We start from the raw sequence: 16,563 nt of genomic DNA, 5'->3' as shown, positions 1-16,563 counted from the left end.
TTTGTTGGCTTTTGTGGGAAGCAGACAGTACATTCCCAATTTACCAGATGATTTCCACCAGTCTTCCCCATGTGTATAGCTTTCCTCAGCTTGTTAAAGGGGATGGCAACACTTATGATTTACATAATAATGAGATATGAAAGCTATATCTGGTTCAAAAAATTTTGTTCATAACCTCTGGGTGAAGATTCTAATCAACTTTACAAAACATATCAATTAAGTGTTTCAAAAACAGTTTCCATGCTTACAAGTCTGCAGGGTGTATTGTATTTTGAAGCTTGTATCTGCTGTGGAAATACAAAGTGTAATTTAATACAAGCTTAATGAAGACGGTTCTTCATTTGTCTTCCTGGTGCAACGGTAGATAAAAGTATGTTTCACTGAAAGGAAACATCTCAACTTACATAAAACAGGACTAGTTTCTAAATCATGGTAAGAGTAGGAGCCAGGGTCAGACTGGTACACCCACAGATGTTTGTACAGGCAGCATCTGCCAGTCTGTTCCTGTATTCTACAGAGAGCCCTTATGGGCTAGAAGGGAGGTGGTAGAGTTTGAGCTTCTCCTGTCTCCCTGTGGAGTGAGCTTAAGGATTTACTGAAGCAGTGTAAGAACAATTAATTAATTGGGCTAACTGAGCCTGGAAACTTGCCAGGTTGCTTTTGTGATGCAATTATTTAACCTTCTTTTACTCTGTCAAATGCTGACTCCTGGCAGATGAAGCAAATAATGGCTTAAAGCCAGGCAGCTCATGATTTAAAAAGGAGCATTTCTCTTGCCTTTCAACATACACGTGCAGTTTACAAGTGTGGATTTGTGCAGAACAGAATAACCTGGAATGCACACTTTTCTCATCCTGACTGTAATGCATACTTCATTCACCTTGACTTTTTTTTTAGTTTGTAAAATTTTAAAGTGCCACCTTTGTCTACCAACTGCTTTGAAACATTGAGGTGACAAGTATGTATATAAATGTGTCAGAATGTAATTTTTAAATTCTAACATACTTGGCATTGTTTTGCCAATAGCAAAACTGCTGATGAGTGAATCAGACTAAGTTTAGGCCAAGAGAAAGCACGCTAAGGCAATTAATGGTGATAGTCCCATTATGTAAATGTGCACAAAGTGGAAAACTTGGTCTACTACTAACACATTGATAAAAATTACTTCCCTTTCTATCATTAAGATACATGCAATTAGCTAGTCAGTATTTGTCTAGTTTCTAGAATTTGATGTTTCAGTGCTTTCATTGTATATGCAAAGGTTTAATGAAACTGTATATTTAAGTAGTTGTGTATCTCCACGTAACTATTTTTACATGCAGACAGGTTTTGTACTTCGGTAACTTAAATTCTGTCAAAGGGAGGAAAGTCCTGCAGCAAATGAAGAATTACCAGTAACAGATTTTCGGTAAAGTTGTGCTAAACTTCTAATACTGCTTAAAAGCCATCTTGATGCTCTTGGGATGTTTAAAATAGGATCTTTGAAATAGAATTTCTTACAGGTTAGGCAAATGTGTCACCATATAGAATGATCAGATGTCACTTATTTCCATTTTAAACATATTCGTATAATACGAAAGATTATAATCAAGATATTTTCACACTTCACTTAGCTCATCGTATGCAAACTAGAGTAAGGCATCAATGGATAGCCCTGACTTTAGAAAATAGCAGTGATTTGGGATAAAGGACTGCTGTTTGACTGTTTTTCAAACTTAACATCTGTAAGGAAGTGTTGTTCTTTTCTGGATATTTAAAGATAAAGCTTCACCTGCTTGTCAGGTGACTGATTTTCCATGTGTTTCAAAGACAACATGAACATAAGCTTAGCTGTGGCTGAAATACTGTGCTATAGAATGAGTCTTGGAATGAAGGTATGTTGTGTAGAGGAGAAAAAAAAGGGACTTTTTACTAGAAATTGCATGCCAGAATGGACTTCAGGTTACATGAAAAGTTAGAAGTACTTCTTATAGCTGTGATTGCAAAGCATGAGTTTTATAGAAGAGCAAACAATTGCAAACAGATGTACTTACCGTGATTAACAAAAAAACCCACCCCAAACTGCTCAGTTTAGCAGTCTAACTAATCTTTATAGAGTAACTTATTTCAGTATAAAGTTCAGTTAATGATGAAAATACAGCTTGTAATACAATTTTAGAAAAAGAATCAAAGGTTAAGATTGGAATGGGAAAAATATGAGTAACTAAAAATGTAGAACCAAGAATACTTAATAGACTGCTTATTTACAGACAGTTGTGAGGTGTCCTGCTGGTTCATCAAAACACTGCTGGTAATTTAGCTACTAGGGAAGAAAGAATCCGATGCTAAACTTTTCCACTATTTCTGCAGTTTGTCTTTAAGCATTTGTATGTTGAACTTTGGTTCATCTTCAGGGACTTTCTTTCCTCAGGGACATATTTCAACCCTAACTATGTGTAACTGTCAGAATCCATGTTCATATGAGATATGTCTGCAGACTTGGACAGTTATGCTACATTCATCTTCAAAAAAGAAAATGCTAGGCTTTCGAAACACCCTCATAATATTTGGCTTTGGGATGTTAATTTCAGTTAAGCGGCGACCTTGGCAAGCATTTTTATGGTTTGGTCTTTGGTTTGGTATCTGGTATTAACAGGAGGCCAACTGTTTGGGAAGATTCTGACCTTGCCTTTTTGCCAGCTTTTCAGTGCCACAGCACGAAGATGCCCTGCAATGTACGGCCCTGCCTGCTGAGGCTGTTCAGCACCCAGGAGAGCTGCTGCTCCTCTTCCTCCTCCTCTTCCTCAAGGCCCTGTTTGTGACCACCAGTTTAGGCATAAATACAACCATCCTACTGTATTTCAGCACCGTGCCCTATTTTTTCCTCAGGATATCAGCAACCAGTATTGGCTACCAGGGTGCTGTAACAAATGGCATACCTTGGAGTTTGAAAGTTGGGTAACAAGGGATGTGTGACATTGCTTGCATCATATATGACTGAGAATATAGATTTGATATAGAATAATAACTCGGCATTCATTTCAGGAATTACATGTGGCTACGGCTATGCATCTCACCCTTGAGGAAGAGCTTTATCCTGCTGTCTCTCCATAGTCAATCTTCTACATGTTTTTTACTGTTAGCAAGGGCTTTCTGAAGCCTGCTGATCTACTGTAAATGCATCTTGCTGGAAAGATAAATGTTGTGTTCATAGGAGTGTGGATTTTTTTTCTTCACACTGTTTACTGGAGTTCTTAGAGCTACATTTGAGACAGCAGCATCCTTGAGTTTTTTGTAACAGGAATTGTTGTTCAGATGTTTTGTTCATCCTTATTACAGATTAGATGTACCAGTTAGTAGATATTACTTGCCTGTATTGGTTTTGAGCCTTTGAGTAGTAAGCATCCTTAAGGAACTTTGTCCCTCTTGATATTGGATATGATTTCTCATTGGCACGGTGTGAGGCTGTATCAAGAATGCTTAAGCTTGCAATGCACGTGCATGATATGACTCAGAAGCTCATGTTCTCTGCAGTCTTCATGCTGTAACAGCTGTAGTTTCAGAGCTTTGCCCTGTTAGCATGGGAGACGAACCATCCGTTGATGGTTTTGTTGTTGTCAGTCTTTGTATTGGTGGCGTCTCTTTTCTCTTCCTGTGTGCTTTCACTACCAGCAATTTCCTCAGGACTGGTTGGCACATTTACTTGGAGGACAGATAGCATGAGAAACTGAGCCATTTCTTCTGCTGGCTGCGTGGTTCAATGTTCCTCAGCACCATCTTTTGATTCCCCAGCTGTTACACCAAGTGTTACTGGTTTTCCTTATTGTTATGTGTCATCATAGTTCTTAAAAATGCCTTGATTATTTTTGTTTCATAGTGGACAAAAATCACAGATGTCAGAGTAATTATTTCTTTTGCTGTTTTTTGTTGTTTCTGACTTGTAGTTTCTTGACATCTTATAGTGATGCAGTGTTCCTTTTATAATTCTTCTAGGATGATGCAAAATAAAGCTTGGCAAGTTGTTTCACTTAACAAAAGCATTGACCAGGCATGTCTAAAGGGTGGAATTAGTAATGATGCCTGCTGAATTGATTCTTCCAACTCCACTAACCCTTCAAAATTCATTGACAGGCTGTCCCCAGAAGCTCTGCAGATTTACTTTAAATTTTTCCATGGGTGACTTTTGAGTTATGTTTTAGGCTGGCAACTTGCCGCCTCCTCAAACCATCCAAGAATCACCTCTTTAGGGAGAAGCCAGTGTTCACACCCTTGACTTTTACTTTATACTGAAGGAGCTGGCAGAAGTTTCTGCAGTGATCTGTTGATATATCTGAGATTGTGATTGTGTTTGCCAGTGGCTAAACACTGGAATCCTTAAGGGTTTCATCTTGCAGATCTAACATGTCTTACTCTTTTCGTCCATGTTTAATGCACAGTCATCTCATTTAGAAATGTTCCTGTTCTTGACCTCTGCAGATTTCACAGCCAGGAGCCATTTCCTTACTTTAGCAAGTACTAGGCTCTCACAGAGTGTGGTACACACAGTCACCTTGTAGAGAGCGTTTGCATGACAGACTCTTGAGACCTTCTGCCAGCACAGTGTGGTGCATGGTTTCCTACAGCTGCTCCCAGTGATAATTTAAGTGCATATTACTGATAGGACTGGAGAAGTTGCTGCCTTCATAGAAAGCTCACCTTTCCATGAGCTGTTCAGTGTTTGTCTGTGTCTCGCTCATCTTCCCTCCTCCGCCAGAAGCCTCCAAGGACCCGTCAGCGTAGGGATACAAAGCTACGAAGGAGCTGGACCAGCACTGGATGTGCTCTGCCCTGTATGTTCATGCACTGAGGAGAAGAGGCTGCTGCACTTCGGAGTGTCCTTTTCTGGTGGTGATGAAGGAAATAATGTTCTCGGTTAGGCACGTTGTGTTTATTTATGAACTACATAGCTCACATATGACCAATTCCTACTTAAAAAAAGCCTTTGCTAAGCACTGTCATCCAATGGGCAGAGCTACAGTAAAATACTTGAGATTACAAAGTCAGGATTTTGCGGTGCCATGAGGCACGGCAGCTGTATCGAGGCAGTAAAACATGGGCTTGTTTCCTTTTCATGTGGTTTTGAAGAGTGTCGAAGCACTTAGTGTTCACCACCTACTTTTCAGAATTGAAAATACGCTAGTTGAAATTTTGGAACCCAGCAAGTTGGTAGCCAATGAAAAATAATTCATGAAAACTCAATAAAATGCAGGTAACTTATTTAGGTAATTTAGCATTAAGATTCTGTTAGCTACAGTGCTAACACTGAAATAAAAACATGCCTGGGTAGGCTTGGGGTAACCGCATGTCAGATTCTTTCTGTACTAATCAAAGAATAATTTTTATAGGTAATTTTATGAAATGCTAACACTTTCATCTCTGCCTAGATTAATTTTCTTGGCACCTCTGATGTATTTTACAATATGACAGATATTCCAGGCGGAGAACTAACTGCTTAACCCAGTGTCTAGCTTTATCCAGGCTTCCCAGCTGGTTTGCTGAGACTGAGGAACCTCATATTGCTTTTGTGTAATCTAATAACTAGAGAGAAAGTGAGGCTAAATGACAGCAGCTGTGGCCCCGACATACCAGATGTGGCTAAGCGGCTTTTTTTGGAAGAGGTGAGGGATCACAAAGGACCCCAAATGATGGGTTAATCCCACTGAGGCTCTGAGGGCGAGGGGGTGGGGAGCAAGTGTCAGGAGGAATCCACCCCCAATCCTTTGAGAAAGGAACAAAGAAAAGCTTTGCTAGGCAGCGAAGTCTGACTTGCCATTGGGGCTGCAAAAGTCGACAGAGATGCTTTTGATTTTGGACTTCTCTTAACCTGATTCAAGGAAAATTCTTCCAAGTCAGCATTCCAGCAAAATCAAAGAATTTCCAAATGCAGTGAGATGCCAAAGTTTGAGATATTCTGGTTTAAATGAGACTTTCTTTTCAACCCTCTCTTTTGATGTGCTGCTTCCATGGCATACCTCTTCAACTGGGTGATACCCGGCAAGGTGGCTGATCTGCGTAGAGGTTTGATTTAAGAATTACTTGGATCATTTATGAAGCTGTGAAGTTACGGTATGGCAAATTTGTGTTGCGTGCAGCATTTGTCACTTAAAGGATTTTGCTGAGATTGCTTTAGCGTTCCAAAATACTTATGCTGTAAGATAAACTGTTCTTTCTCCTGGCACTTCTTGTCTGGTGGTTTGTGGGGTTCCCCCCTGACCCCAGCTAAAAGCGATGCATCTTCTTTGGTACCCTTTTTCTTTCTTTGTAGAAATTACTTGGAGTGTAATTTGCGATTTTGATCAGCTGTTCCCAGGCACAAAAATCTGCTCAAGTGTTTGCGGTTTTAGTTTTGTTTTTATTTCATTCTTGTTTTGATATGACTATATAACATACATATATATACATATTTAAAAACTGTATTTCTGTATTTCTTATGCTAAAAAAATTTCTGCTCAAGAAGAATGGTAACCAAAGCATTTCTGTCTTGTGTTCAAATTTTATGTTAAATATTTACACAGTTTTTATGTTTTTATGAGAAAAAACTTGATAGATTCTGTTTGGTTGTAGGTTGAAATACCTGCAATGATTGAAGCACTCCAGCAATTGCATGTTTTTTTCTTACCTGTTTTGAAGAGTGTCTTCAAGCTCTCACTGCTTGTTCTGGCATGCTGTCAGTAACTTTAAATGATGCATATAGAATCATAGAAACACTTAGGTTGGAAAGGACCTTTAAGGTTCACTTAATTGCAGGGGATGTTAGAATGAAGTGACTTTGTTTCTGTTAGCAGTGTCCTCTGATGCAGAAGGGAGCTGGATATTTGAGGAAATGTGTTTAGAGCACATACTGCTATGGACAACATTAAACAAAAAAACCCAAAACCAACCCTTCTGTATTAAGGCAGATACCCAAGAAACATTTTAAAATGCAGAGTAAGAACTTTTCTGTGTAAAATCTGACTGAGGAAAAGGGGTTCTTTTTTCTTGTTTTCATTCCTAAGCCGTATCACTCGTCCAGACGAATTAAAAATGACTGTTACTAGTAACAGTCAATCTTACATATATATAATTTTATAGCTTCATTTCCGAAGGGGATGAATCCAGTGTAAATCATGCTGCTCTTTCTGCTGGTTGCCTGCAGAAAACTCCGGTAATGATGAAGACAAATAACCCAGCAAAATCCCAGGTCTAGGGCACATTGTCGGCTCTTACTGCACACCTGATAACTGAGGTCAGAGAATTCTTGGAGTTCTGTCAAATGCAAGACATAAATCCATTCAAGCACTAAGTGTGCTAAGACTCACAGATTTTTATTTCTTTATTTTTTAATTTTGCTGCCCTAAGTTTCGATTCCTTGTGTGACTAGGGTAGAAAAAAAGTTTAAGGTTTGGCAGAAAGCAAATTGCCAGAGGTAGGCGGTTTTACTTAATCCATATATGTAATTCATGCTTTTTTTTTTTTTTATTCCCCTTCCTCCTTAGTTTGCTTTGATATGTTCTTTCACCAGTATGTTGCTGGAAGAATGTGCTTGAAGCAAAGATCTAAATGTAAAATTTTACGTTTGTTTCCTAATTAAAGTCAAGGTAATTATCTGCCGAAATTTCTAAAACTCACCTTCTACTTGAGTACATTTTCAAAAATATAATCAGATATTTTTAATGTCTTTATTCTTGATTATATTTCATGCTATTCTGATATATTTGCCGGGTATGGAGAGATAAAAGTCCACTTTGTTAGTGGAACTGCATGATATCTCAGTCTTTAAGCAAGTGTGATTTTTGGGAGTGTGGTTTTAAGCTATTTGAGATCACTGTTCTCATGTCTATGCTGAGATCTAAAAAATGGATAAAGGCAATAAAATTCTGGTGGGGTTCGTTTTTTGTACTAAGCTTACTGCTAGTTTTGGGTGAAGCCACCTTGTTCCGTTGGTAGAATAATGGAAGTACAGATTCTGAAATGGCTCAGAAACTTATTTTGGGTTTCTATAGAAGTTTTCCTTTTATTCTAGTCTGTGTAAAATGACTTTATCTTTTACTGGTGGATTCTGCAATACGGTTTTAAAACAGGATATCAGACGACAACAGTGAATAAAAACTAGTGCTAGAAGGAGATTATGACCACCTAGAATCTGAAAGTGGACAGACACTCTGATGTGCTGCATGGTGCGGAGTGGGCAACATGATGTAGAGTTTGAAAGGGACTGCACAGATGTGCTAGGGTATGTTCTCTCAAGCCTTAGTATATTGAGCATTTCTGATGCCCCAGAAGGGTGCAGAGCCAGGTTTGTCAGCTTCATTGGCTTCCACTACCCTGCAAGTCTTTTGTGCTGCGTTCTGTGTTACGGTAAATATCTCCAGAGCCAGGTTCAGCACAGGTGCTGTAGACAAACCCACTATTCCTCTGTTGTATATCTCCAAGACGCTCATTTTCATATGTGCACAGATTGTGCTGCATGGCTGGTATGTGTATGGCCGTGAAGGTCTCTGACAGGCCCAGGTCTTTGTTGCTAATGTGACTGATTCAAAGTGAGCGAGTTTAATCATAGGTATCATGAAAATGAGAAGGCTTATTTAAAAACTTTTCAAAACAATATAAATTTATTTTTTTTGTTTCTTTAGGAGACATCACTCAGAAAGGCTATGAAAAGAAAAGAGCAAAGCTGTTAGCACGGTACATACCACTAATTCAAGGTAAGAGACTGCATATAAGTTACACCTTTTTGCACTAGATCTGTGAAAATATGTAATGGAAAAGTTCTCACTAAATAGAATAGATGAATTAATAGCATTTGATTGAGCTGGCATCTAACCCGTAGTAGAAAATGGCTACAAGAGAAGTGCAGAACAAGAGAAAATGTGGTCTGAAATGTGGGGGTTTTGTGAAATGTTAAGTGGTAACATTTTTGTCAGCAAACTTTAGTTTGAGAACTGCATCCAAGACTTCAAGATAACTTTAAAGATGAGTAAAGTTATTCCTGAAAGCAAGTTGGCCAGTTTCATTAAATGAAAACAATCACTAGTTGTCACTCTTGTTCTTTAGTGTCCTTTTTTGCACATGCCCTCTGCCTCCCCCTGCCCCAATTTCTTCAAAATACTGACCTTTTATTACAAACTATTACTTCTTAAGCTGGTTATCATCAGTCTTTATCTTCAGTGGCCAAAAGCTAAATGCCAAACTCTTAAAATTTATTTTTATATTAGGACACTTAAATCACTTGGCATTAAAGCTGTTGTGGTGCCATTGAGCCTTGGCCTTGTATAATAACCTTAGGCCAATTCTTCTGTAGTTTGAGAGACTCCAGTTGAGATAAGGGAAAATGAGAAGACAACAGAGATGGGTGGAACGGATAACGAGACACTGTAGGTAGGTGAGAGAAGAAGAACTGGTATTAATTTACAATGTTAGTTTATGCTTTCAGATCAGAGAACAGAGGACTTGCTGCTGTGATTTTCATCCTGTTTTGGTTCTGATATGTACAGAAGTTACTGATTTGAAGGAGAAACGGGCATCTCCGGACAGTTTTTTGTGCATGTTGTTGAACTAGATGATAGTCTCTTTTACTTTTGAAATCTTGATGTAGTGACCCCTGCGGCTCCATAGCAGGATATACAAAAGCTTTATTCTCATGAGTTCTGCTGACTGCTGAGAAATTGTGTTTTAGAAAAAGTTTTACGGTACGCGTGTGGCGTTAAACAGTGTTTCATCATCGGGTTTCTTAGCACAGGTTCATTGTGTTGTTAGTGGTTCTCTTTGTTGTGTTTTGTTTTTTAAGAACAGCTGTAGTTTTTCCCTTAGCAAATTTATAGTACTCTGTAGACCATACAGGACTTAACTCACCTCTGTAAAATGGCTTATTCCTTGAATAGCAGCAGTTTGGTCTTTTTTGATAAATACTGCAGTCAGCAGCTAGCTCTAGCTTTACCTGCCACAGCTTCTCCTCCTTACACCATTTTTCGCTAAGGAGCTGTCTCGCTTTTCTGTTCAAAATACACTGTCCTCTAGCTCAGCTTAAAGATTTTGAGACCAGGCTAAGTGTGGATTTTGGTTGAGGATTAGCAGTTGTGAGAAATGTTCTGTCAGGGAACTCTGTCTATTAGAAAGTCGTGTCTTCAGATTTTTCTGTCTCTTGTTTTAATCTCTCATAACCATTGATTTACCGTGTCTTCTCTCTATTGATGGGGATTTTTTATATATTATGTTTTATTTCCTCTCAACCCTTAAACTGAAAGACTGCATAAATTGTTCCAGGTCTGAGCTTCTAAGTGTAGCTTAGAGAAGTACAGCACTTTGTCTTCCATACTTTTAAAGTAAGTTTTAAAGCTAGGATGCAGTGTAAAGCACCTTTATTCCCCTTTTCGGCGTGAATACTGCTGACTCTGTCATATTCTAACTCTTGGGGTCTTAGAAGCAACACTGACTCCTGTGCAGGATTTCCAGGGTTGTTAGACAGATTAAATTCAGTTGTGTGCTCTAGAAGCCTGCTGTGATACCTGTATAATTTCTGAAGGTGTTTTGTAATATCCTGTTTAGGTAACCTGCTCATTCAGGAACTCAGTCGGCTGAAGCAGTGCATGAAACTACAGAATTGACTTGTTAGACAGCTTTGGAATTAAAAAAACAAAAGGAGTAGGGAAAATATGTTAATGGCAGTTTTTTAGAATTGTTTTTCACTGAAGCTTCTCTTTCAAACTTGAGATGTTCAGGAGTATTTCACTCAGTAGTGACTTCATAGAATCTAGGTTAACACCTTAACATCCTGGACTATAATTGTAAGAAAGCATGTCCTAAGGAGATGACAGTGCAGCGCAGCAGTCTCCTAGTTTGTCTGTGATCTGGTATTACACTCAGCTAAGAATCCTAGGTCCCTTTAGATTTCCAGCTGCTTAAAATTTCTTCTTTAGTCAGGTTTTGCCAAATCATTTTAAGGAGTGGTTGAAAATTAGCTGATCCTGTGGTTTGTCCTACTTGCTTGATATCACATTTTCTAAGAAATACCTACCTGATTTGTTTACCATTTCTGCCTAGCTTTTCATTAAGTTGACAGGCATCTAGCTTTAATATACTAAAAAAGAGAGTGAGCAGACTGTCCACCTCTGAGCACAAAGAATGTTACTCTGGCAAAAAGACAAAGTTTACTTAAAATCCTAAGCTAACTACTTACTTATTTCAATTTCCTGACATATGTTCCATTAACCCAGTTCTAGCTTGGAATTTTGTTAATTGATGCAGCTTCAGTGTGGCTCAGATTAATGTGTGGGAGTCCCGGTGGCTTTGAGCCTGAAGTAATTTTTTATCATTAACAATTTGATTGCAGGATTTTTTGTAATGGCCTTTGTTCAGTAGCATTCCTGACAGGATTGCTTAAGTTTCCCATTATCCATCAAGCTTCTGCAGACTGATGGATGCCAGCATTTTAGATTTGAAGAGGTAGTCTGTGAGTTGACCATCCCAAGGACCAGTAACCTGTGTCTTGTTAAAGCTGATTTGGTCATTGTTTCTCTTCCAAGTACATGCATTGTCATCTTTTCTCTCTTGGTTTATGAGATAAAATTGACTGGTCAGCAGTCTTTACCTCATGTTTTCCAGTAATTATTTGAATTTCACAAAACCTGATGTCTTCCTCATAGAGCATCGATACCTAGCTCTACTTGTTTTGTTACAAAACTGATAGTACAATTCTGCTGATTTTTAAGGCTTTTAACAAAATGTAGGGTGGGCAGCAAAAGTACTGATGAAGAAATAGAATTCCTCTGAGAGGCAGGAAAGTAAAAAAAGGAGTAATGGGAAGATCGTTTGAAATGAAAGGTTTTGATTACTGCAAGTTTATGAAATATGAAATGATTAGAGAACTCGAGGACTGCATGTTGATGTGGTACTTGTAAAGAAAGAAGAAAGTGGTGGCACAGGTTTGGAAGCAACTGTGGAAAGAGATGGTTTAAACTGAGAGGAGAGAGTTACTGTTCTGTGAATCTGATGTAGGTTCTCCAACTGAGACTTGAATGTGGACAGGGTTTTCGGTGATTTATGGGGTACGTGATTCTTAGGTCTTGTTAGAAATTAGAGACAGATATCTGTACTCATAGCATTCAGATGTACATGGGTAGCTGATGGCATCTTCTTTTAACAAATATTTATTAACCAAGAAGTTGTATGATCTTTGTGTCTTAAAGCATACTCATAGTCATAAGGTTTGAGTTCTGGATGTTTAATTTTCCATATTGTACCTCTTCAGCTGCCATGTAAAAGCTAATCATATGAGAACTCCTGCTCTTCCAATGCCATGTACAATGGATTGCATTAAGTTTCTGCTGCACGGTGTAGCTGATCCGTGGGGAACCGAATCATTATAGAGAGAGTGTTAAATAACCCCACAGAGGGCTTGGTGAATAGAAGACGGAAGTGTTTGCAAAGCACGTTTTCAATTAATAGTAAAATTAAGTAGAACATGTTAGTATTCAGGAATCGCATGCCAGTAGGCTCCATTTTGCATTCTAAAGTTCTAAACCTGCAGTTATGAGGAGTTGGCAGAAATCTTAAGATTTTACTTAGGAACCATAAAACTATGTAGTTACAGGGAAATACTAGCTAAAATACGTTACCATTTACTAATCCAACCAAATGCACTATGCAAAATTAAGAACAAGTATTGAGTAATAGCAAGCCTTAACAATAATCAGTCAGTACTGGGTTTCTTCAGTCAACCCGTGCACCCAAATTTCAGATAAAACTCTGAGGAAATAAATAATTGTATCTGTGGACAACCTGGCGTGCTGCTAGGTGAAGCTTCTGAGCAATGGATACAGTGTCAGACACATTGCAAAAATCCATTTTGAATTCGGATAGAACTTGGGTGTAAAAAGGTTTGGAAATACCATGGTAAAATGGGCGGTGTTTATAGTGAAATTTGGTAACTTGCATCCTGGAGTGTACTGTCATGATGGGGAGCAAATACTGTACTCCCTTTTCTTCCTTGTAGCCAATGTTCATCGTCATTTTTCTGTTGGCTTTCAGGAAGATTTTGATGATTAAAGGAACTGTTTCCTTCTAGAATCACTTTATAATCTCAGATGTGGGAATATAACCTCAGAATGAGAAACAATACCAGGGATAATGGCAACTCCAAAAGCCTCATTATAAGCAATCTCTGCTGTGCTTGGGAGAGCACGTAACTTCTACCTGTGAAGTTACATTTGTCATAGGAGCATTAAAAAATGCATGTTAGGGAGTGGAATGTCATGAGCTGATGGATATGAAATAAATAAAATTTCTTCTCTGCACTCAAGTGTGATATGTGGGTAACTGTAGATTTCTTTTTATGGTTGCCGTGCCATTACCTGAATTGTGCTGATACCTCAGATACTTGAAACCATTTCAAAGCTATTTTAACCAAAGGGGAAGATGAAATAGGAACCTCAGAGGTTCTGACAGTAGCCAGTCAGTCACTTGGAGGTAGTCTGTGTTTCCTTTTGTTAAATAGGAATTAGCCAGGCGCCATCCTTTGCTACTGTGGTAGTTTCCTGTGCACCTGCCAGCTGTTTCTTGAGAATTTTCTGTAGTTGTAAAAGCTTGGCCAGTGTAACTGTTTAAAATTTTTAAATGCAGTATATATAATATATATAAATAAACCAGCTGCACTGTTACATATATAATACCTAAAATATGTATTTTATATATGCTATATAATTAATAGTAATAGCTATATAGCGCGCTCTATATTCATTTTTTATTTGCCTGTGTTTTACTTGTTTTCTTCCTAGCTCTTGAATGTTTCAGGAGTCAAATCCTCCTGGTCTCGATAGGCTTTCAGTTGAGAAAACTAGCTGACAATGCTAGCGTTAGAGGCCAGCTGTCATGTTGTAGACTAGTTGTCAAAGACCAGTGCCTTGAGCACCTGTGTTCCGTTGAGACGCACCTTCCATGCTGCTACTGGGTTTGCAGATTGACCACTGCACTCGTTCAGAAAGTCAGGGACCTCTTCCTAGCCAGGGCACCCCAGGGTCATCAGGGCTTGCATGCCCTGTATTTCTGGAGAACAGAAGATATATGTAAGCTTTCCTTTCCCTTTTTTTGCCATTTGTGTGAACAATGAGAATAAATTCCAAGATTCTTCTCTGAGAAAGTCCAAGACAGATCTTGGTGTGGTACCTAGAACCAAACTGAGAGAGCTCTGCTGGGAAAAGAATTTCAGAGATTGTCTTGGGCAGCATAAGGGATTTTTAAAAGTACTTAAATGTACTTCAAATATGCTTAAGTACTCAAAAAATAAACCATTTGTTGTAAGAACCTGCTAGGACCTGGTGATCTTAAAGATTCAAAAACACTTCCAAGCGAAAGCAGAAGAAATGAGATAAAATCAAACATGAAAAATACATTGGTTGATTTCCATCTAATCCTGAAATGACGGAAGAGGCCTCTATTGACTTGGAGGTAATTGCTTCAGCTTGAGGCCATACTTCTGCAGTCAGTAGTGGATCTGCACTGAATCATCCAATGACAGAGACGTGTTCTGCATCTCCTACATGATTGTAATTAGCCACAGCACACAATGGTCTATTTCTGTTAGCTTTCTTACATCATGCTCATCTCTTCAGCCATCAGATTTCACGTGAAGATAGGTATTTGGAACTTTGGGACAAACAAATTTTTACTCTTGTTGCATTTATGGATTTATTGTGGCAGAAAATAAGTGGTACATTAACCATAGTGCAGCTGCCACTGCTGCTTATCTATTAGTGAAAATATAATAAATATGAAGAAACCAAAAATGGAGGGATGTGTAGATAAACCCCAGACATGTTTCTGCTTTATAAACTTGACAAAACACATGTTCTTCATTTTTCTCCGAGAGCTGTTATTTACAGGACATGGTGTGTTTGTCAAACGTAAGTACTTGTCTAGGCTAATGGTAGTTTTGAGAAAGCTTACCTGAGTGAAATCTGGTTTAAAATAGGACCTACAAAACCCAGTGTGTTCAGGTCAAGCTTCTTGTATTTCTGTCTGCCCCCAGCCCCATAAAAGCAAGCTGTTACCCTGTGAAGCTTTGCATCTCTTAATTCTTGAGAGCTAATATCAGCTTGCTATTCTGGAGTTTTCCTGTGGTGGATTAAATTTAGAGACTTGCACATCTCCAGTGTACGTTTTCATAGAGTAGGAGTGTAACTAGTGAGAACAAAAATCCCTGAATTGATTGTCATTAACAAAACATTATTCCTAATATTCAGGATTTTTAAAAAAAGTATTAAAATACAAAGAACCCCAAACCCCTGTATGGCAGCAAATCACAGGTTATTTTATTGAGTTAAAAGTGATTCTAGATGTTGCATTTTATAAATATCAAGTAACCTGAGCTGCTCTTTAACACAGCAAAACCTTGCCTCTGAGTATTTTGAAGTCTAATGGTCATTCAATGGTATCAGTTAAGCCAGTTTTTCATAGTGCTTTAATCTGCCACAAATTAACACATGCAGAGACATTTTTCAGTTCTGTTACTAATACTGTGTTATATTTAAGTTGGAGAATAATTAAGATTGTATAGTCTTAAAGGAAACAAGCTGTTTGTATTTTTTTATTAAAACACATGGTGGTTCAGATTTTTTTAAAAATAAGGACAAGTGATTTCAGCTTGTTTTCTCATAGATGTCTTAAGGAGCTCTTTGAGGCTTAAACCACAAATTCAGTCAGTGTCCTTTACTTACTTGCATCAAGAACTGATGTTTTCTACTGCATCAACATCTTTATGAGTGAGGGCCTTATAAAGGTGGGTTGAAAATTTTAAAGAACCACAAATATCATTAGTGGTAGTACTGCTTGCGAGTCATAATACAAGGAGATTTTGCCATCGGGGATCTTGTAAGCAATGCGCTGGTATGTCTGATAAAAGTGAAATACCTACAAATGCACAGGACTTGTATGATAAAGGAATTATGTCTGAAATTGAGGTTGGTTTTTTTTCTCATCGACATTGCCCCAGCTATTACTTGTTCTAATACAAGGTACTATATTGCTGCATAAACTTTGGTATGATTTGCTTTGCAGTTTCCTCTGCTCCACTTATGCTTTTCCTTTGTTTGGGTCATTAAACCCCGAAAAATATTTAAAAGCATGTAAGGTGTTACTCCTTTTTGTTATGTTGATATTCTTGAAAACAAATTAACTTCCTTTGGCTTCAAGGCACAGTCAAAAGGAAGGGGATTTATGTGCAATCACATCAGGGGAAGAGTTTATTCTTCAATATAAACAGCGTTATGTAAGCTGGGTGGCTGCCCTGAAGAATCATATTGCAAAACTCCTCAAAATATTTGCAGAAGGGTGTGGTAATGTCAAATAGGAATTAGTTAGTTTAACAGCTGAGAGGTTTGACAAAGGGCTTGTCATAAACAAACCTCCGGATAAGAGAACCAGCCAATTTTTCTAGCTCGTTTAGCATTTTCCCCTTTGCTTAAACCTAGTGTTAGTGACTACATCCTGACCAATTCCTTGGGTACTGTCTGAGCAGGGAAAGCAACCATGAAATCTCAGTTCCTTTTCATTTGATGTGTTGTGCCGAGTAAG

The 16,563-nt window shown here is 38.3% G+C and overlaps 1 protein-coding gene across 3 annotated transcripts in view; it reads left to right on the top strand.

Moving 5' to 3' along the window:
- Nucleotides 1–16,563, top strand: part of DIP2A (disco interacting protein 2 homolog A) — a 122,093-nt gene that overhangs the window by 27,403 nt on the left and 78,127 nt on the right. For all 3 annotated transcript variants that reach the window (XR_008748623.1, XM_055813197.1, XM_055813198.1), the window contains exon 2: nt 8,631–8,702. Coding sequence is in view for 2 of the 3 variants with exons in the window: in XM_055813197.1 (XP_055669172.1) it covers nt 8,631–8,702 (72 nt within the window). In the remaining variant the exon portion in view is untranslated. The remainder of the gene's footprint in view (nt 1–8,630; nt 8,703–16,563) is intronic.

This window comes from Falco peregrinus, chromosome 8, assembly GCF_023634155.1.
Source record: "Falco peregrinus isolate bFalPer1 chromosome 8, bFalPer1.pri, whole genome shotgun sequence".
NCBI classification, from domain to species: domain Eukaryota; kingdom Metazoa; phylum Chordata; class Aves; order Falconiformes; family Falconidae; genus Falco; species Falco peregrinus.
This window is presented reverse-complemented; position numbering and strand designations above follow the sequence as displayed.